The 23,131-nt window shown below is 45.5% G+C and overlaps 1 protein-coding gene across 8 annotated transcripts in view; it reads right to left on the bottom strand.

Annotated features, from left to right (window-relative positions):
- The window catches only part of LOC138425541 (BOLA class I histocompatibility antigen, alpha chain BL3-6-like), a 75,506-nt gene that overhangs the window by 14,125 nt on the left and 38,250 nt on the right, over positions 1-23,131 (bottom strand). Inside the window, exons 1-9 of one of the 8 annotated variants that reach the window (XM_069563532.1) lie at positions 19,679-19,830; positions 19,427-19,534; positions 18,838-19,107; positions 18,349-18,624; positions 17,501-17,776; positions 17,274-17,384; positions 16,812-16,844; positions 16,628-16,675; positions 11,622-16,464 (exon numbers count right to left, since the gene is read on the bottom strand). In XM_069563532.1, coding sequence (XP_069419633.1) covers positions 16,460-16,464; positions 16,628-16,675; positions 16,812-16,844; positions 17,274-17,384; positions 17,501-17,776; positions 18,349-18,624; positions 18,838-19,107; positions 19,427-19,490 — 1,083 coding nt within the window. In that variant the 5' untranslated portion in view covers positions 19,491-19,534; positions 19,679-19,830 and the 3' untranslated portion in view covers positions 11,622-16,459. The other 7 variants (XM_069563534.1, XR_011251262.1, XM_069563520.1 and 4 more) reach the window with 7 other exon arrangements.

The following is a 23,131-nucleotide window of genomic DNA, read 5'->3' as shown; positions in this document are numbered from 1 at the left end:
TGATGATGTGATCACTAATCTAGAGCCAGACATCTTGGAGTGTGAAGGCCATGCTCAGTAAGTCTTTAATCCAATTTTCTGCTGATGGGTGGCCCCATGTTCTCTTTCTGTAGTTAGACCTGAAGGCAAACTATGGTAGGGAGAACAGCGACCTCCTCCAAAAGGACTTATGCCAGCACGCCACGCCTCCTGGGACTGTTGCAGTCAAGTGGCCCTGACCCCAAGGCAGGCCACTGTTGACCCATGCCTCCGCCAAAGGCTCCCTAACACTCATAGGCAAGTCTGGCTCAGTCTCTAGTAGGGACACTGCTCCTTTCTCCTGGGTCCTGGTGCGCACAAGGTTTTGTTTGTGCCCTCCCAGAGCCTCTGTTTCCCCAGTCCCGCACAAGTTTTGTCCTTCAAAGTCACTTTCCCTGAGGTCTCTCTTCTTTTCAGGGCTTCCATTCACAAATGTATCAAGCTAGTCTGATGAGTAGCTGGCTTAAAACTCAACATTCAAAAAGCTAAGATCATGGCATCCGGTTCTATCACTTCATGGCAAATAGATGGGAAACAATGGAAACAGTGAAAGACTTTATTTCCTTTGGCTCCAAAGTCACTGCAGATGGTGACTGCAGCCATGAAATTAAAAGACACTTGCTCCTTGGAAGAAAAGCTATGACCAACCTAGAGAGCATATTAAAAGGCAGAGACAAGCTTTGCCAACAAAGGTCTGTCTAGTCCAAACTATGGTTTTTCCAGGATTCATGTATGGATGTGAGAGTCGGACCATAAGGAAAGCTGAGCGGTGAAGAGTTGATGCTTTTGAGCTGTGGTTTTGGAGAAGACTATTGAGAGTCCCTTGGGCTGCAAGGAGATCAAACCAGTCTAACCTAAAGGAAATCACTCCTGAATATTCATTGGAAGAACTGATGCTGAAGTTGAAACTCCAGTATTTTGGCCACCTGATGTGAAGAACTGACTCACTGGAAAAGACCCTGGTGCTGAGAAAGATTGAAGACAGGAGGAGAAGGGAACGAGAGAGGATGAGATGGTTGGATGGCATCACCAACTTGATGGACGTGAGTTTGAGCAAACTCTGGGAGTTGGTGATGGGCAGGGAAACCTGGCGTGCTGCAGTCCATGGGGTTGCAAAGAGTCAGACACGATTGAGCAAGTGAACTGACTGAACTAATCTTAATGGTGCTGTTTTACTTGATTGATGAATGTTCATCTTGATGACATAAACATATGTGTTTTCTTTGAAGTGAGCATGCCTGGTGAATGTCACCCTTTCTCTAATGATGATCTAAAAGACCTGATACCCTGCAAGAGGAACAGAAGTAAATTACCATGTCATAAAGCAGTATAAAATGGTATGATAGTTTTATAAACTGCTCTTAATACTATCCACTTGTGCTACAGTAATTTTTAGAAACCTAGTGTGATCTGAATCTTACCAAGTCTCTTGTTTAACAAGAGCAAAATACAGAGAAGTGCTAAAGTCTATCATGAGGCTTAAAGGAGTAAAATTCAGAGTGGTACTAACAAGCTGATTTCTTCAACAAAATCTTTCAAGAAAGTAAAACAAATAATAGATGAGGCAAAGATTTAATAGTCCATAGACCTACAGATTGGGCTTCCCTGGTGATTCAATGGTAGACAGTTATCAGACTCAGTTCAGTTCTGTTCAGTTGCACTGTTGTGTCCGACTCTCTGTGAGTCGGGAGAGAGATGGGAATACCAGATCACCGGACCTGCCTCTTGAGAATCTTGTATGCAGGTCAGGAAGCAACAGTTAGAACTGGACACGGAACAACAGACTGGTTCCAAGTAGGAAAAGGAGCATGAAAAGGCTGTGTATTGTCACTCTGTTTATTTAGCTTATATAGGCAGAGTACATCATGAGAAACACTGGGCTGGATGAATCACAAGCTGGAATCAAGAATGCTGGGAGAAATATCAATAACATCAGATATGCAGATGACACCACCCTTAAAGAGCCTCTGGGGAAAGTGAAAGAGGAGAATGAATAGGTTGGCTTAAAGGGCAGCATTCAGAAAACTAAGATCATGGCATCCAGTCCCATCACTTCATGGCACATAGATGGGAAACCAGTGGAAATAATGCTGACTTTATTTTTTGGGGCTCCAAAATCACTGCAGATGGTGACTGCAGCCATGAAATTAAAAGATGCTTGGTCCTTGGAAGAAAAGTTATGACCAACTTAGACAGCATATTAAAAAGCGAGACATTACTTTGCCAACAAACATCTGTCTAGTCAAGGCTCTGGTTTTTCCAGTAGTCATGGTTGGATGGCATCACAGACTCAATGGACTTGAGTTTGGGTTAACTCCGGGAGTTGGTGATGGACAGGGAGGCTGATGTGCTGCAGTTCCTGGAGCCGCAAAGAATCGGACACGACTTAGCGACTGAACTGAACTGAAGAGGGAGAGAGTACTGGACAGAGGTGGACAGATGGGGGACTGGACATGTAAGTTTATACATCTATGTATCACAGAGTCAACTTCTGTTAGGGGCTCGCCTTATATTTGTTACTTACAGTGGACTTCCACTGGCGTCCAAATGAGATTAAAGACAAAAAGCAAATCAATGTACTTTAAAGAAATCCTCTAACTTTGTAAACATGTTCTGAAAAGGCTAACTTAGAAAGGATATTTGAATGGGGCTGGTTTCTCATAAGCAGCTGCACACCGCCCCCTGGTGGCCTGTGAGAAATGGCATGAGTGCTGCAGGGCTCCATGGCTTTGTCAGTAAAACAGCCAACACTCACACTTGCCACCGTCAGAGTCCTGCTGTTAGAGCAAACCCAGTTCTGTAAGATTCAGTGTTTTGGCTGTGCCTTCTAGAGGAAATCACTGTCTTGACTAGGACACAAGAGGCCACTTCCCAAGTGTAGCATTTCAGGGAGTGTTGACTGAGCCCCTGAGTCAGTCTCCACAGGGAGACTAGAGAAGAGGTTGCTGCCTCAGGGGACCTGCAGGGAGAGGCTGGGGATGTGCTGGGTTCACTTGTCTACACCCCAGCTCTGAGTGTCTGTTGTGGAGAAGTTAGTCTATCCATGCAAAGCAGTTTGTGGCAATTTACTCTTTATAATAACAATAAAACACTTTGAAAATTAGAAAACTTTCACTCAACATATCTATGTGGTTTCATTTAAATTTATATAGCTTTCTAAAATATGGGATGAATTCATCTTACTGATCTCTTTTTCACTTAATATAATGAGTCATTATTCCATCCATTTATAACTTTAGAATGTATGGATTTAATGAATTCAATATCATAGTATTCCTTATGACACCTTGTACTTATAAGCCCTGCTTCTAAGCTCCAGTTCCAGCTTCCCCCACTGGTATCCTGTCCTTCTCTGCAACTGGAGTCCAAATCCTATCACGTCCAGGCACCTTCCAATCTAGAATCACCCTGTGAACTTCAGAAGACGTTTTCTTTATCCTTTGTCCTGGGATGGTAGGCACTTCCTAACAGGTCTTCTGTGCTGTGGGAGAGGTTCTCCCAGACCAAGGTGCTGCTCAGTCAAGTCTCAGGCTGCTGTTCACACAGAGCTTGGCATGTGGTAAAGAGTCAATAAATATCTGAACACTTAATAAATTGAAATGAGTTCTCACCGTTGCTGATAACTTCAACTGTTCTCCCCTCTTGGGAGGGGACTTCCCAACCTCTCTGTGGTCACAGGACCATGTTGCTGCTGCATTAACAGGACCTGGTGTGTGTCCTTTCAGACCTGGCCCATCACTCCTCCCCACATGCATTTCTCCACAGTCTCGCTCCTTCTGCTGATGGAGGCAGATGGGGATTAACGTCCAAAACACCTGGGAATCCGAGAAGCAGGAGGGGCTCAAAGGGCCCTTGCTTGTCCCTAGGACAGGTTTGGGGGTGGAGTCCAGGTGTCCCCTGGGGTGTCTTCAGACTATTCAAACAATAATGCTTTCACCACCGTCTCTGTGCTGCTCCCCCACCCAGGGAGTGCCACATAGTGGGGGAACCATTCAGTCTCCAACTTCCCTTTCCTCAGGGTGGGGGGCTTCCTGCAGCTCCAGCAGCTCAGCGGTTACAGAAGATACTTTAAAACGTGGATTTAAGGATGATGAATTCAGGAGAGAGAAGACTTTTATTCTTTTATTTTTAAAATTTATTTTACTGAAGTATAGTCGATTTACAGTGTTGTGTTAGTTTGTGCTGTACAGCAGTGTGACTCAGTTATACATATATATATTTTTTCATATCCTTTTCCAGTATGGTTTACGAAGGAAAGATAAGAATTTTGAAATCGTCAACCAGGACGTTTTAAAGCAAACTTGCCTTTTGTTTACCTGCAAGTAAATTGTAGTGAAAATAATTACTAGTGAAGTTTGCTGACATAATCTTCATTATTGCTAAGTTTTAACTCAAAGCAAATGTCCATGTAGTGAACAGCCATGGTATCTCAGTGACCTCAGGGGTTCCAGAGACCAACTCTGAGAACTGCGGTCCTGAGTAAACCAGGGTGTCTCCCAACTGATCCCTGTCTTTCCCTCCTCTTTGAAGATCTCCTTGAACTGGACTCCCTGCCTCCTTAAACCCAGTGGAAGGCCTTCTTCTGGGCTCCTCTCCAAGAGAACTGACCCCCTAGGAACTGATCCCAGGGAGGAGCCTCAGTCTGGGAAGGGGAATAGGGGGACAGGTGTTTCCCCTTTGGAACTGGGAAGAGTTTGTTCCTAGAGGCCCTGCACACACTTATGACCTGGGCTGGTTTTGTTACACGCCAGCGTGATATGTCTTCATATCCTGGACAGAAATCTGACATAGTGTCTAAGAGAAATAAGAGTGACTCTTCCACCTCACATGGTCTAATGCATCTGACTCAGGTCCACAAGGCATGAAGGCAGGCCTGTGCAACAGAACGTTCTGTGAGGAAGGGACTGTTCTGTATCTGTGCTGTCTAGTGAGGGAGACACTGGCTCCATGTGGCTATTCCAGCACCTCAGACATGACTGTTGTGATGAGTACTTTTATTTTATTTAATGAATTAATTGTTCAAATATTTTTATTTATTCTGTTGAAGGCTAGTTGATTTACAATGTTGTGTTAGTCTCTGCTGTGTAGCAGAATGACTCAGTTATACACATTTATTGGTTCTTCTTTATATCCTTTTCGTTATGATTTATTCCAGGATGTTGAATACGGTTACCTGTGCTATCACTGTTTATCCATTCTATTATTTTCTTTAAATATTTATTTATTTTTTTAATTGGCTGTGTTGGGTTTCAGTTGCAGCACACAGGGTGTTCACTGCATCCTGAGGGGTCTTTTTCATCCTGGTATGCGGGCCCAGTTGCTCCAAGGCGTGTGGGATCTTAGTGCCCTGCCCAGACTGAATCCTTTTGCCCTGCATTTCGAGACAGATTCTTAACCACTGGATCACCAGGGAAGTCCCCTGTTCATCCATTCTTTATGGAATGGTTTGCAGCTAACTAACCCCCAACCCCCAGCCCCCTCCCTCTTGGCAACCACAAGTCTGTTCTGTACCTGTGAGTCTGTGTCTATTTTAATTTTATTAATTCAAATAGCCATATATGACTAGTCACCAGCATATCGGACACTGCGTGTCTGGAATGTCCTTAACTTTCAGTCTCTTCCTCCCAAAAGCTATTGTGTGACTCATAGATTGATGCATATTAAAATACAGCCTTTGGTGGCTCAGACAGTAAAGCATCTGCCTACACTGCAGGAGTCCTGGGTTCGATCCCTGGGTCGGGAAGATCCCCTGGAGAAGGAAATGGCAACCCACTCCAGTATTCATGCCTGGAAAATCCCATGGACCAAGGAGCCTGGTGGGCTACAGTCCATGGGGTCGCAAAGAGTTGGATACAACTGAGCGACTTCACTTTCACTTTATATGAATACAGTGGGTTTGTCTATTTAAGGTACAGCCTTAAAATGTAGCACGCACAGAAAGTTTCATTAATATGTGTTTTAGCAACTAGAATGTTAAGCAGACTTTAAGCAGACCATGGTATAGCACCTTCAGGTTAGAAGTGTTCAAAACTGCCCATCACTGGAGTGAATTCTTGGCTCTATTATACTGAGCTCTTGGTGGTTTCCTTAACCTGGTAAGCATAAGTAGACACAGAAGTGTTCACTCAACCCAAGACAAAGTATTTGTTGAACACAACATAAATCAAATAAATACCTTGTAGGACTTGTACATACTTGCAACATTATGAAGCAGAAGATGTAACTTAAGAATCCACCACCTTAAAATTCTTTTTAAAAAAAAATAATTTTATTCATTTATTTTTGGCTGTGCAGGTCTTCATTGGTCTGTGGGCTTTTCTCTAGCTGTGGCACGTGGGGGCTACTCTCTAGCTGTGGCACACAGCTTCTCGTTTCAGGGGTTTCTCTAGCTGGAAAGAACGGGTTCCATGATATTCTTCTCCTTCTACACTTTCCCCTCATATTCAAGCAATTCTTTTTCCTTCACCCTTGGACTCTTGTCTCCTAGACAAAAATATACATGACTATTTTACACTTGGGAAATGAAGAATTGTATGACCCACAGATGAAAAATCATAGAAATCCATAAATCTTCTCTGTGTGAATCAAACACTCACAAAGACACAAACACACGCACCTGTTCAAACTCAAAGACGCAGAAACAGTTGTGACAGGACTTCCCTGCTGGTCCAGAGGCTGAGAATCCGCCTGCCAGTGCACGGTCCACACCTGCAGTCCCCGGTCAGGAACTGAGACCCCACAGGACACGGAGCTACTGAGCCAGCACGGCGCAGCTATGGAAGTTCAGCTGCTCCGGAGCCCCTGCGCCACAATCCATGTGCAGCAAAGGAGCAAGGAAGCTCCCTCGTGCTTCGACTAAGACCCAAAGCAGCCAAACAAATACATATTAAACAACAAAAAAGAGTAAATAAGAGGGAAGGAGACAGAAGAGGGCACTGAGGAGAGAGGAGGAAGTGAGCTGAGTCCGGAAGTGGCTTCTGGAGAATGCAGGGTGGGAGTCCCTGAGATCTGAGCTCAACAGCTTAGACAGAGACGGTCCCAGCACCTGGGCAGCAGCCGGAAGATGAAAATAAACTAAAAGTAATGCAACCAAATATCTCCCGTGTGAGGATTACAGTTCTTTTAACGTTGTCCTTTATCACTTTCAACCCTTTGTAACTTATTTACAGTGAATCTTTATTATATCATGTGTTATACACATACATCATAATCAGAATTATAAAACTTCATTTAAATTTTTAAGAAAGAAGGCAGGTGGGTAGAAAAGTGAAGAGCTGGGGACATGAGGCTGGACTTCCTGGGCTCCGGGCAGTGACTCACACGGGCTTTTCTTGTCTTCTTAGGACCGAGTTCTCTGTGGAGGCCAAGCAGAATCTTAACCTTCTTTTGAGAGGTGTGGTCATCTGTTAGCACTTTGTCACCTCTTTGATGCTTTTAGGGAAGTTTTTGTATTTTCCATGGCATTTTCAGCTATTTACTGTGGGAAGAATTGTCCATACAAGTCAGCCCATCTTCCAGTGGTGGAATTTCTATGGCAGAACAGCTCAGTCAACATATGATGGGTCCTGGAGCAGAGAATGTGCGTGCTAACACGTGAGCTGAAGGTGACTGGTCAAGGGTTTTACAAGGGCAAGGTATTTTCAGCCCATTTTTCAAAAGCATTATTTAACTCTGACATTTGTCTTGTCACAACAAAGATTTGGAGGGACGACTCCACATAAGAGGACTGAGAAGATACTCCAGCATAAAGAAAAGAACTAATTCATGTTCTCCCTCCATCCCCAGTCACCCAACTCCTCTATTTAGAAACCACTGCAGTTAGGAATTCCTTATTTCTCTTCTCAGAAATGTACATCTAGACGTTAATGAATACTGTTATGTCAGGGAAAGAGCTCAGGGCACAGGAACAAATTATTTGCAAATTCACATATATGAAGAAGAACTTACTTTAGAATATACATAGAACCATTACATTCAACAATATACAAATAAACAGCAATTTAATGAAGGAAACGTCTGAACAGACACCTCTTCAAGATGATATGGAAATACATACAAAAGTTGCTCAACATCACATGTTATGAAGACATGCAAATAAACACAGCAATGATACATCCCCACACACCTAGTAGAGTAGCTAGAACCCAAGAACCGGGGATGCCAAGTGCTGACCAGGACACGGAGCAGGAGAAACCCTCGCTCACTGGGCAGGAATAGGAAGCAGTGCAGTCGCTAGAAATGAGAGTTAGCAGTTTCTTATGAAGCTACACAGAGACTCTCCATCCAGCCTGCTCACCAGTCTAGTACTTCTGCATCTCACTGGAAAACTCATATTTGCACAAACCCCTGCACAGCAGAGTTTATATCAGAGCGCCCCTTAAGTGTAGACTGCACATGGTGACTTCCTTCCAAAGACTACAGTGTGGACAGTGAGGAAGTGAAAATAGAACTTCACAAGGGGAGACCTAGGAAATATACCTTAGGTGGGTGCCGAAGTGAATTTATTAGTGATATTCCAGTGGACAGTATAAACCCTTGATGCATGGAGAATGTCACTTCATCACTGTGGTCTTCTTTCCTAAGACCCAACTCAACTAGAGAGACATTCCACACTATCCCTGAGCAATTCTCAAAAACATCCAGGTCATCAAACAAAAAGGGAAGTCTGAGAGACTGTCCCGGCCAGAGGAGCCTGAAGGAGGCATGATTAGAACCTCATTTATATCGTTTGTCTCTTTTTTTTCATTTTTGGAGAAGATTTTATTCCACTCTGCTAATTTCTCCAGCTTCCTGCTCCTGTAGAGCCTGAGATACTCCATCTTGTACTCCACTTTTGTAAGGGTACTGGACAAACAGACTTAGACTTTGGATACTGCCTAAACTTGCCCCGCTATGCAAGAGCCAATCAGCCCTTAGGATAAACCTCCTGACTTTAAGTTCAAGGATTTGTGATTTACCTTGGAAGTAGTGATTTACATTTGTGATTTACCTTGGAAGTGATGACTTACCTTTGTGAAATAATGATTCATCGTGTAAGTGAAAAAAGAAACAATCAGAAATCCACACACAACCCTATAGAAGAGGGTAACCAATCAGTAGTCCTGCAGCCTGAACACTCCCTTTGTTACCCTTTCACCTGAGTATTCCCTATATAAGCAGTGTAACCCAAAACTCGGGGCTCCCTTCCTATAGTCGCTGCGTCAGTGCCGGTGCCTCAGTGCCGGTGCCGGTGGGAGCCCCAGCTCGAGCTTGGTAGTAAAAAAAACTCTCTTGCTTTTGCATCGGATCCCGGCTCCCTGGTGGTCTTGGGAGATTTCGCGACTTGGGCATAACGCTCCATACATACAGGATCTGGTTTTAGGACACTGATGCTTTGGAGAAACCTGTTTTTATGAGTCTCTCTTCTTTTTTGCTGTTAAAAAGGAAACCCACCCATTTCCCACCTCTGCAGCCCGCAGGAAGTGACTGTGGCTTGGAGTCACCAGCAGATGGGGCCTCTCAGCCGAAAGGTTGACAATCTATCAAAGATGCTGGCGGGGCGGCTGATGTTACAGATGCCCTGGGGGACCGTTGCTTCTCCACCTCCTGCTTCCTGTGGAAGGCCCCGAAGCATCCTGCAGCTCTTAGATGGAAGATGCCATTAGGAGCCTGCCCTGAGGAAATGCACATGTGAGAGCACCCCTGAGTGACACAGTTCTGGGGTGGTTTGCTGTTAAAACTGACCAACTCCTGAAAACTCACAGTGTATAAAGTCTATACAGTTGAAACATACACAGGTAGCCCTTGATTTTTTGATTGTGAGAGAAATCAAACTCAAAATTATTTTTCTCCTACAAACTTTGGTTACCAAAGGGGAAAAGTGGGAGGAGAGGGATAGATTAGGAGTTTCAGATTAATATTTACACACTACTATGTGCAGAGTAGTCAATAAGGACTGACTGTACAGCAGAGGTAGCTCTCCTCAGTATTCTGTAATAATCTATATGGGAAAAAATCTGAAAAAGAATGGATATATGTATATGAAAAACTGAGTAACTTTGCTGTACACCCAAGACTAACAGAACATTGTACATCAACTATACTCCAATATAAAATAAAAATTTTTGTATTCTAAAAAGGCAACTGTCATTATACTTTGTACTTGAGATGATTGGGTTTGTTTTATATTAAAATTTATTGATCATAAATATTTTATTTTATTTTTTAAATTATTTTTTATTTTTTTACTTTACAATACTGTATTGGTTTTGCCATACATTTACATGAATCCACCATTTTGATAGGCTCTTAGGTCAGCAAAAAGAAAAACTAATGAAATCCCACCAGGCAAGGAAGGCTTCCAGGGCCCAGCCTCCATCCTCAACCTCCCACTCTCTCCCACCTCGGTTCCCTCCAGCCACCAGAGCAAACAAGGCTTGAGCATCCAGTATGTGCCAGGCACTGTCCTGAGCACTTCCCATTTCAACTCAACCAGCCCTCACCACATCCCTGAAACATCACCTGTTTTGCAGATGCAGATGAGCACAGAGGGAAAATAACTTGTCTGGAGTAACTCAGCTAAGAGGGTGGGGGAGGACACGCTGGGGTGCAGAGTCCCCAGGTGGAGCGCCCACTCTCCAGTCTCCAGGGACTTGGTCCGTCCTGTGACACCACCACACCGTGCAATACACACACACGACTCCTTATCAGCGGCTTCCCTCTATATAGACCACAGCTGCCCCGTCAACTCCTCTCCATCCTCAAGGCTGATTTCAAATGTGCCTCCTCAGGAAGGACATCCTGAGCTGCTCCCAGACTAGAGAGGCGCCCTTGCTCTCTATTCCAAACGCCTATTTTCCAGCTGGACTATTTAGCATTGAAACACACAGGGCATGTTCTTGGGGTTTCCTTGTGGCTCAGCTGATAAAGAATCCGCCTGCAATGCGGGAGACCTGGGTCCATCCCTGGGTTGGGAAGATCCCCTGGAGAAGAGAAAGGCTACCTACTCAATAGTCTGGCATGGAGAATTCCATGGACTGTACAGTCCATGGGGTCACAAAGAGTCAGACCCGACTGAGCAACTTTCACTTTCACCTAATGCATCCCCAGGGCCTGGCAGAAAGCATGTGCTAAATAAATATCATCCAGTTAAGGAATTAATAAACTTCCTCAAAGCATCATTGGGATTCTCAGGTGGCCCTACTGATAAAGAATGCGCCGGCCAATGCAGGAGGCATTAGAGACGCGGGTTCGATCCCTGGATTGGGAAGATCCCCTGGAGGAGAGCAAGGCAATTCACTCCAGTATTCTTGCCTGAAGAAGCCCATGGACAGAGGAGCCTGGCAGGCTACAGTCTATGGGGCTGCAAAGAGTCGGACACGACTGTGTAACTTAGTAAGCACGCACACAAAGCATCATTAGGGAGAACTTCATGTTTATAGTATTGATTGGCTGAAATATTTGGACCAAACTTCCCAGTTAATTTTTTTTCTCCTGATGAGATATAATTCGCTTAAGAAGAGACTCTTCATATTTGAAGAGTGTTATCTGAAGCCTTAAAAATTCTGTCTGACCATAGATTTCAAAAAATTGGTCATTTCTGTAGAAGCATTAGAGAGACAGAATTGGGTTCATCATAAGGTATTGTTTTTATTACCAATTACAATTACACAGGAATCAGCTTCTTTGGGAGAGGCTGAATTCTCCATCACTAAAGGAGTTCAACTGTTTCCTCTGGACGTCGTATACAGAAGGGTGATGTTGTGAGAGGATCAACCCCATGGTCTCTGAAGCCGCCTTCCTCTCTGAGGTTGCCATAGCGATGGAATTCTGGGCTGGTTGTCTCAGGACCTGGCTTCCACCAGTTGTGTGATCCTGGGCTGGGCACTTCTGAGTCTCATTCCAAACACTTGATACTTCAGCTGTGATTATATCTGACTGACTTCAGAGTAATAAATGGAATAAATTGGATAGTACATGTACATTTTTGTTTTCTTCTCTTTCTGCATCATAACAGCCAAAATCAGCTCTTTTCCGTCTTTCGTTTTTTTCTGATAGCACACCACATACCAACAACAACAGCAAATAATTTTTTAAACAGAAAAAAATTCACCCGTAGTCTCACTACCTAATATCATAATAGTTCCTTCTCCATTCTCTTCCAGTGTGACTAAGAATTTATTTATTCTTAGTAATCTATTGTAGGTTCTTGAAAAATTCTTTTTTCTTTTTTCTTTTTTTCGCCATGCCCTGCAGCTTGTGGGATCCAGGTTCCCCCACTGGACTGATCCCTAGTTCTGCAACCCTGCATTGGAACTGCAGTCTTAACCACTGAACCTTCAGGGAGCTCCTTATTGTAAGTTCACGAATTTACAGAAGTCAGAACATGGCACAGCTATTCTTTCCACAAATACAGCAGCACACTAACAGTAAGAACAAAGGAAAGCCAAACACACAGGCCTTTTAAAAGTTGTGCAATATGAGGGTGATGATAAACTCACGCTTTTCCTAAATCTCAGAGGGAAGAGACTCAGGCCAGCCACACTAATGTCCAGACCACCTTCATCCTCATTCATTTTCTTGTGTGATTATTTAATCAAAGGCACAGTTGTCTGTAAATTAAGAAGTCAAATATCTGTGCCAGATTTCTCATGATACAGACTCTTATTATAATCCTGATTCTTCTCAATTTCTGCTTTCCCATTGGTGACCACTTTGAATGATTTTTAGCTGATTCTTTTGGCTTTTCTTTCCAACTCTCTAAACCCAGTGCCTTGTTAGAACTGCTGCTTGATTTTTCTGTCACAGCCACTGTCTGTCGCATCACAGTGGCTGATGCAATGGTTCATGGTCACGGCTTTCTTTCACTCTTCCCATCCCTTCAGTTCCCACTTTATTTACATATGGATCATACTTAGTTCATTCAGCTTTTTCTTTTCCCTGACTACTACACTTGTCAACTAAAAAGATACTCAACTTAAAACTTGTGAGTTAAGGTTTATTTGGGGCAAAATGAGGACTGCAGCCTGGGAGACAGCACCTCACATAGCTCTGAGAAACAGCTCCAAAGCGGTAGGGAAGGAAGGTAAGTGTATACGCTTTTGGTGAAGGGGGGAGTTCAGTGCAATCAAGTACTTATCTTCCAAAGGTTTTCTGCTAGTCACAAGGAGCTGATCTCACCATAAAAGGATTTAATGCTTTTCTACATATGAGGAAGTGAAGAGAACCAAAGGACTGGAAAAGGTCAGTTTTCATTCCGATCCCTAAGAAGGGCAATGCCAAGGAATGTTTAAACTACTGTACAATAGTGCTCATTTCACATGCTAGCAAAATTAGGCTCAAAATTCTTCAAGCTAGGCGTCAGCAGTATGTGAACTGAGAACTTCCAGATGTACAAGGTCGGTTTAGAAAAGGCAGAGGAACCAGAGATCAAACTGCCAGCATTTGTTGGATCACAGAGAAAGCAACGGAATTCCAGAAAAACACCCACTTCTGCTTCACTGACTATGCTAAAGGCTTTGACTATGTGGATCACAACAAACTATGGAATAGTCTTAAAGAGATGGGAATATCAGACCATCTTACTTGTCTACTGAAAACCTGTATGCAGGTCAAGAAGCAACAGGTAGAACCAGACATGGAATTATGAACTGGCTTAAAATTGGGAAAGGAGTATAATAAGGCTGTCACCCTGCTTATTTAACTTATATGCTGAATACATCAGGCAAAATGCCAGGCTGGATGAATTACAACTTGGAATCAAGATTGCCAGGAGAAATAAATATCAACAACCTCAGATAAGGAGATGATACCACTTTAATGGCAGACAGTGAAGAAGAACTAAACAGCCTCTTGAGGCTTTGTGCTTGCTGATTATGTTCTATGAAGCGCTAATGAATTCAGCTCTAATGATTGCTCTGTTTGCATGACTCAAGAAGTGGGGATACTTTGGATATTCCATCAGTTTTTCCTTTTTTGGAAATGTCATCCTGGACCCTGCTGACGTGCACCCACCTCGTCTGGATTCTTCTGCATCTGGAGCAGAGCCATCCTCCTAGGATCTCCTTCCATCACTATCTGGGCAGCACTTTAAAGTGCTGTGGATCCTGCATAGCACAGGGAACTCTACCCAGCACTCTCTAATCGCATATATGGGGAAAGAACCTAAAAAAGACTGAATATATTTAGAGCTGATTCACTGTCTTGTACAGCAGAAAGTGACACAGCATTGTACATCAATTACACTCCATTGAAAACAAAACAAAACAAACAGGTAAGCAAGCATTTCTCTAGCCTGGATGGCATTTATTAGTCACTGATTCTTTCAGCCAAACCTGAGTGCCTGCAATATACCAGGTCAAGTTCCAGTTCCAGATCTATGCTCTAACGATTGAAATTTGACATTCTTATCCATCCATCTCACCCCCTCACCTGATAAGGAGCATTTCCAGATTAGGAGAATTCCACACTGAAAGAGTCTTGGTAGGAGGCAGAGACCATCTTCCTCCATTAAAGAAGAAAACCCACTTTCCCAAATATTCTTGCCAGAGCGCACAGCCTGATGCTAAGGTCCCACCACTCAGGTGACCACATGCCAGACTACTCAGGACGTTGTGACACAGAGAAGCTGGAACTATGCTGGATTCACCTGACAAGGGTGTCGAGAGTGGCAGTCACACCACCTCCAGTTGTGAGGAGCCTCAGTGATGGCCGTCCTCAGCACGGGGTCCACGCCCAGCACGAAGGGCTCACTGTGTGAGCAGGGACACTGTGCCCCAGCAGGGGCGAAACTGCCTTTGTGGGATCTGGCCTGGACTGGACACTGTGGATCCTGGTCCCGGGGAGCCATATATATATAGTACTGTATGTCTAACTTAATTTGGATCCCATTGTTAGCTCCAAGAATGAGTGAGGAGAACTCAACCTGGAGAATAGTTTCAGAGAGCAAAGATTTCATTACATTGAACTGTGAACCACTGCCTAAGTCTTCAGGTGGAATAAGAAGTACATTATTTCTCCACATCACACCTCATAATTGTCAAAATAAATTCCCTTTTCTTTCTGAAGAAAAAAAATGCTTTTAAATGTGGATTTAAGACTCCTCTCTGGCCACTCGCTCTCATAAACCTCATGGCTTCCCAAACTGGCTGATCATCAGAATTACTTGTGGGGCTTTTTATGAAATGCTCAGCCTCTCCCCGGAAGCCCCTTCTCAGAGTATTAGGACAAGACCAAGGGATTGCTTCTTTAACAACCTCTGTGGGTGAGGCTGATACACAGCATGTGGGAATCCTGGTCTATGTTCGTTCTTGCTACTAAAAGTGTGATCTGAAGACCAGCAGCATCAGCCCCAACCTTATTACAAATGCAGATTCTCAGACTCTACTCCCGACTGTCTAGATCTAATGAGGGTCCAGGGGAGCACCAGCATCCCCACCCTGGACACCGCACTAATCCTACAGGCTCCTCCACTGCATCGTTCACCCTTCACCTCCTGATTCTGCTCAGCAGTTAGACTGACGCTTCTAGCGAGCAGTCACACCAGGTCACCTTCTATTCAAACCATTTTATGAGTCCACATCTTTCACAGACATCAGACACCTTCTAATATGCTGGAGCCCCACATGATCAGGCCAGACACCAGATCTCATCTCAGTTCCTCACTCCTCCAGCCACACCTGCCTCCTGGCTCTCCTTGAACACACACACTCTCCTGCCCTCCTGCATTTGCACTGGAGGCTCCTCTGCCTGGAGGGCACTCCCCCCAGACATGCTTGTGGACATTCTTTCATGTCCTTCACATCTTTATTCAAATATCATCTCCTCCACGAGGCCTACACTGACCACCCTAGTAACACAGCCACATTCCCTGGACCCACACGCTTATTGGCGGACACTTCCCTCACTTATTAGGCTCACTTTGCCCCATCTCTCCAGAACACACTGCACAAGGCCACCGAAGTGGATCTGTTGTTAGTTCACTGAGGTTTCACAGATGCAAAAATAGAGCATCATCTATCAGGCACACAACAAATACCAGATGAAGGAAGGATCAGTGTGGACGCCTCTGTATTCCATCTTCATTAATGTGGACTCAGGCCACTTGCTCTCTCGCGGCAGCTACAGCACAACATCCCCTCACACTGACAGCAGTGCTGCCTGTGCTTCCCCACCAGAGCTGATCACCCTCCCTCCCACACCGACCATCTGCACTCTCTACACACAATGGTATTTTCTCTTCAGAAAAGGCGGACAGGTCGCATATTCCTCTTGCTGGGACTATTAGGCACTGCTCTTTAAATCCAGGAGTTTGGATTGGAAGTGGTCTGCAGTCTCCCCACCTCCTCACGTTATGCTACTTGGAGCACAGACACATTCACACGCAGCTGCAGAAAGAAGAGTCCTGGGATCTGACGTCACAAAGTGGGACCAAGTATCACTCAGTCCCCACAAGGCAGCGCTCTCACACTATAAGAGAAAAGAATCAGGAACCAGTTGAGGTCAGTCATGTAAGGGCCGACATTCTCCACAGCCCCCCACACGCTCACATGTCCCACTCAGAGACCCCCGCCACCCAGTGTGTCCCCTCTGCCCCAACTCCTCTCCCAATCTAGACGCCCCAGGGTCTCACCTTTAGGAACCGTGAGAGGCACATCAGAGCCCTGGGCACTGTCACTGCCTGGGGGAGAACAAGACCAGGGCATGGTCAGAACCCACAGAAGAGAAACTAGAGACGGAACTTTGAGGAGGGTGAGTCCCCCATGGCCTGTCTGCACCCTCACAAGGGTCTCAGGAATCACCGCCTCTGTACTTACTTGCAGCCTGGGTGTAGGTCGGTCCTTTTTCACCTGTGAGAAGAAAGTATCACATGGGGACCAGTGAGAGACCGAGTCATGAGACCCTAGAGGAACCCCTAGTCCTGGATGACAAAGAACCTTTCAGAACTGTGACCAAAAATCCAGGACAGGCTCAGGAACATGAAAGAAGGAGACGTGGAGGGACTGGACCAGCTGCCCTCCTGGAGGTCTGTCCTCAGCAGGGACATTCCCTCCTGACCTTCAAATGCTGAGAAACAGGTCCCCAGCTTGAATTATGAAGATGAAAAATTTGTCTTTCATTTTCACATGTACTTTATGAAAGGGTCAGTCTTAGCATCAGCTCAGACTCCACATGTGTGTGGAGGGTACTTTACAGCAACAAGGCAGGCAAACTTCCACCTGGGCCAGAAACCTGCCCACTGAGACAAGAAAACTCAGATCCCTCCCTCCTTTCCCTACCTGAGTGTTTTTTCCACCAAATCACAGCTCCAGTCACCACAGCTCCAGTGACCATGAGGAGAAGCAGGCCAACAATGATGCCCATGATGGGGATGGAGGGCTGAGGAGGTTCTGCGGAAGAAAGGGAAGGAGCCCAGACTTCAGGCTTCAGTCCTGACCTTGCCGTTCATGTCCAGAAGGGCTCCTGCTTTATCTGAGAGGAAGCTCCATTCCAACCCCCTCCTTACCCCATCTCAGGGTGAGGGGCTTCTGAAGCCCCTCATGCTGCACACGGCAGGTGTATCTCTGCTCCTCTCCAGAAGGCACCACCAGGGCCGCCCACTTCTGGAAGGTTCCATCCCCTGAAGGCCTGGTCTCCACAGCCTCCATGTCCTGAGTCTGGTCCTCCCCATCACGCTGCCACGTCAGTGAGATCTCCTCAGGGTAGAAGCCCAGGGCCCAGCACCTCAGGGTGACCTCACTGTCAGAGATGGGGTGATGGGCCACATGTGTCTTTGGAGGGTCTGAAGAATCAGAAAATTCACATTCCATGGGCCACTGAAGTAGTACCACATGACCATGCTGAGAATGGACGAAATAATGGGTTTGAAAAGAAGCAGCACAAACACTGGACACCAGCCTGGACTCCAGGATTGGGAAAAACTCCTAGTCCTTGGAAAGTTCTGGAGTCAGGGTGAGTGCCAAGGTAGGAGACTCCATGTAAGGGGAAAATACAGAGTAAGGGTCCTGATTTGGGAGGAGGCTCAATGTCTCAGAAAAGCTAGAGTCTGGCCTCCTAAGCTGGTCTCAGGGTGAGAACAGGCCTTGAGAGAGAAACTCATGATTCACAAGATGGCAGTCAGGGTCAAAGGGCACCGCTGACCAGTTATTTCAGGGATGGGTTGGGTTAACTGTCCTTCAGAGAAATGGGGCCACTGGTGTGTCACTGTCTTGTACAGAAATGAAAACCTGGGGGGATTCCCCCCTCTCTAGACAAGAAGTTGGGGCGGTGTTTCCAGAAGGACCCCATTTTCCTCTCCTCGTGGAAAGCCGGCTCCAGCCTGAGGAGATCAGGGAGGCCCGGTGCCCCTCATACCTGCCCGCAGCAGCGTGTCCTTTCCGGTCTCCAGGTGTCTGTGGAGCCACTGCACGCACTTGCCCTCCAGGTAGTTCCGCTGGAACTCTGCCTCACCGGAGATTTCCCACTTGCGCTTGGTGATCTGAGCCGCCGTGTCCGCCGCGGTCCAGGAGCGCAGGTCTTCGTTCAGGGAGATGTAGTCCGCACCGTCATAGGCGGTCTGCCAGATCCCGCGGAGGAGGCGCCCGTCCGGCCCCACGACGCAGGCAAACACCCACTGGGAGGTGTGAGACACTGACCCGCCCCGACCACCCGCGGTGATTAAACCCAAACTAAAAGTGAAACCGGGTCAAGCCCCCCCCCGCCCCGCCCCCGCCTCCTCCCGAATCGGGGGGCGGTGAGGGTCCCGCAGTGTCGGGGTGACCCTCGAACGCAGGGATTCGGGGTGACCCCAGTCGGTCCCTGGGGATGGGGGTCTTGACCTGGACCCGGGCCCGCGTCGCTCACCGGCCTCGCTCTCGTTGTAGAAACCGCGCATGGTGTTCAAGCCTGATCGCAATCTCTGTTGAGCTCTCTTGGCATCTCGTGTCATCTCTTCCCAGTATTCCGGCCCCTCCTGCTCCATCCACGGCGCCCGCGGCTCCATTCTCGGATTCGGGGCGTCGCTGTCGAACCGCGCGAACTGCGTGTCGTCCACGTAACCGACGGCAATGAAACGCGGCTCCCCGAGGCCGGGCCGGGACACGCAGGTGCCGAAATAGCTCAGGGAGTGGGAGCCTGGGGGCGGGGAGGGGTGAGATCCCGCCCGACGTTCCTCCCGGCGCGGGTCCCGGGTCAGAGGTGATGGGCCCGGGAGTGGGGGGGAGACTAGGAGCACGTGAGACGGAAAAGGTCGGAGAAGGACCGGGACTTCTTGGGGGAGAGAAAAGGGGGCGGGAAGCGGGGGAGGGGCAGGACGGGACCAGGCGGGCGAGGACGCGTCTGGGCGAGGGGGGCGGGGTGGCTCCTTCCCTGGGGGTCCTGCCCCCTCCACAACCCCCGGGCAGTCCCCTCGCCCCTTCCCGCAAAGGTCGTTCCCTCCCGAGTCCGCACTCACCGGCCCAGGTCTCGGTCAGGACCAGGGCCCCCGAGAGCAGCAGGAGGAGGGTTCGCGGCCCCATGACCCGTATCCTCGTATCCTCGGGGTCTGGGGAGAAACTGAGTCCTGGCGGAGGGTGGGGGTGTGGCGGGATACAGGTGGAGACTTAAACGCCGGGAACCGCCGGGCCGCTGATTGGCTTCTAGAAACCAGACACCCAATGGGAGTGAGAACTAGGGCCGCGACACGAGGGTCCGGGCAGAAACGCACCACAGAGTTTGCGAAGAGAAAGTGAAACTCCAGGAGACTAGGGATCCCCCAACACGGACAGTTCCCTCCCCAAACAAGGCCTTTGACTCTGAGACGCTGAGACCTTGAGAACCGCAGCCAGTACCTGGGACTTTGCCCTGATCCCTCCTCTCCTGCACCGAGAACTCTGCAGTCACACTGTCCCCGAGTCCTGGCCCAGCGACTGTGTAGTCAGAGATTTTCAGAACATTTTGGTCAGGATATTTATACAGTCCTACAAATTCGTGAGGACCCCGAGGATAATTTTGTTTATGTGGTTATTTCTATCGATATTTTCCGTAGTAGAAATAACAGTTTAAACACTTTCACCTATTTTCTTTAGAATAAGGTTAATAACCCATGATTTTTATATGAAAAATAACAATTTCTGCAAATAAACTCTATAGTGAGAACAGTGGAAGTTTTTTCATTATTATATTTTTGCAAGTCTTTTTCTTGTCTGTCTCACTGGGTTTTATGTTTGCTTTTGCATTGAATCCATTATTTTGATTGAAATCTATCAAAATAAAAAGGACCATACATATGTAGGAGTAATATTTTTAATAACCTTTCCTGTTACTTGTGGATGTTTATCTTTGATACAAAACTAAAACTATGCAAGTGATAGTTTCTTGAAGGGTATTTTCTCAGTGGACCTGAAACATTATCACTATTTCCTATTCTGTTCCATTAAAATCCATAAGCCTATTTTGCACACTGGATGTCACTTGCACTAATGTAAGATATTTTTTTTAAGTAATTCATTGCTTCACTAAGTTTTATAGATCTTCCAGTGTCATTCCTCCTTTCAAATAAAAATTGCGTTCCATGAAAAAGAGGGTAGTTCAGCTCATACAAATGATTTTCCTTGGGACATAGGACTTTGGAATGTAGCAGAAATGCTTGATGTATACTTCCCATATCATCATAGAAGATAGTTCTTTTTAAGAAAAATAACCGTTTATTAGCATTTTGAGATACGACCACAGCCTATTATTTTCCTAAAAGAAGCAGCTCATTTTTACAGTAGGGAAAACAACAGAGCAATATTTGTGCAAGGCATGTATTAAGATCAGAACACCATTTTCGGAATTTTGCTGAAGCATGAAAAACTTGAAAGGCCAATATTCACACCAGTTTTTTTTTTTTTTTAAGTATTGATAGTTTTTGATACTTTGAAATAGCAAACCAGGGAAACAGGAGAGCAACCTGTATTAAATATTAGCAGTCAATAAAGTCTCAAATGATGGCAAGACATCAGCTACCAAGTTAACCAGGAAGATTGTTCCAAGGGAAAGAATTGCAAATGCAACATTTCTGAAGGAAGCATTAAAAACAGGTAGAGCATATATGTCATTAAAATGTTATATCTCAAAACGAGAAAGCTGACATTCAGATTGACACAAAATAATTCTAGACATGCGGGTAAGATTCATTAATATTCAATCTCATTAATAACATTAATGAAAAGTTTATTAGGAAGAAATGTCAAGAATATACTGAAGAACTCTACAAAACAGATCTTAAAGACTCATCTAACCAGGATGGTGTGATCACTGACCTAGAGCCAGACATTCTGGAGGGTGAAGTCAAGTGGGCCTCAGGAAGCATCTCTATGAACAAAACTAGTGGAGGTGATGGAATTCCAGCTGAGCTATTTCAAATCTTAAAAGATAATGCTGTTAAAGTGCTGCACTCGATATGCTGGCAAATTTGGAAAACTCAGCAGTGGCCATAGGACTGGAAAAAGTTCATTTTCATTCCAATACCCAAAAAGGGCAAAGCCACAGAATCTTCAAACTACTGGACATTTGCACTCATTTCACACGCTATCAAGATTATGCTCAAAATTCTCCAAGCTAGGCTTCAACAGTATGTGAACCAAGAACTTCCAGATGTCCCAGCTGGATTAGAAAAAGCAGAGGAATCAGAGATCAAATTGCCATATCCTTTGGATCATAGAAAGAGCAAGAGAGTTCAAGAAAAACATCTACTTCTGCTTCATTGACTACTCTAAAGCCTTTGACTGTGTAGATCACAACAAACTGTGCAATATTCTTCAAGAGATGGGAATACCAGACCACCTTACCTACCTCCTGCAAAACCTATATGCAGGCGAGGAAACAAGAGTTAGAAGTGGACATGGAACAACAGAGTGGTTCCAAATTGGGAAAGGAGTACGTCAAGGCTGTATATTGTCTCCCTGCTTATTTAACTTCTATGCAAAGTACATCATGAGAAATGCCAGGCTGGATGAAGCACAAGCTGGAATCAAGATTGCCAGGAGAAATATCAATAACCTCAGATTTGCAGATGACACCACCCTAATGGCAGAAATCGAAGGACTAAAAAGCCTCTTGAGGAAGGTGAAAAAGGAGAATGAAAAAGTTGGCCTAAAACTCAACATTCAGAAAAGTAAGATCATGGCATCTAGTCCCATCACTTCATGGAAAAAAGATGGGAAAACAATGGAAACAGTGAGAGACTTTATTTTCTTGGGCTCCAAAATCACTGCAGATGGTGACTGAAGCCATGAAATTAAAAGATGCTTGCTGCTTGGAAGAAAAGCTATGACCAACTTAGCGTATTCAAAAGCAGAGACATTACTTTGCCAACAAAGGTGCATCTAGTCAAAGCTATGGTTTTTCCAGTAGTCATGTATGGATGTGAGAGTTGGACTATAAAGAAAGCTGAGTGCCAAAGAACTGATGCTTTTGAACTGTGCTGTTGGAGGAGACTCTTGAGAGTCCCTTGGACTGCAAGGAGATCCAACCAGTCCATCCTAAAGGACATCAGTCCTGAATATTCATTAGATGGACTGATGCCCAAACTGAAGTTCCAATTCTCTGGCCGCCTGATGCAAAAAGCCAATACATTAGAAAAGACCCTGCTGCTGGGAAAGATTGAAGGCAGGACGAGAAGGGGACAACAGAGGATGAGATGATTGGATGGCAAAACTGATTCAATGGACATGAGTTTGAGCAAGCTCCTGGAGATAGTGAAGGGCAGGGAAGCCTGGCATGCTGCAGTGCATGGCATCGCAGAGTTGGACACGACTGAGCAGCTGAACAACAAAAAGAATGTTAAATAAGTTCCTTTCAGAAGAAGAAAGAAATTTGGAAGTTTGAAGACACACTGAGAACAATTACTGTTCTCAGATGATGTTCAGACTGCTAAAGGTCCCTAAAAAGACAGTTTATTCTTGCTACTTTTATCACCTTTCATTTGTGTTTTTTCATCTTCATTTTGTTCTATAGTTCATTTTGTCTCCAGGAAACTGTGCACGTGAAGTGTCACAATATGCTTTCATTTCAGTAATTCCACATGAAATGTTGTACAGTTAGGATAAACATGAATAAAGAGAAAGCATCAGATCCAAAACTGTAGGACTCCTCTGCTTTACTTAGTCTGCATGACTGGAAGTTTAAAGGGCAA

This window comes from Ovis canadensis, chromosome 20, assembly GCF_042477335.2.
Source record: "Ovis canadensis isolate MfBH-ARS-UI-01 breed Bighorn chromosome 20, ARS-UI_OviCan_v2, whole genome shotgun sequence".
Taxonomy (NCBI): domain Eukaryota; kingdom Metazoa; phylum Chordata; class Mammalia; order Artiodactyla; family Bovidae; genus Ovis; species Ovis canadensis.
The sequence above is the reverse complement of the archived record's forward strand: the minus strand, read 5'-3'. Positions and strand labels throughout refer to the sequence as shown.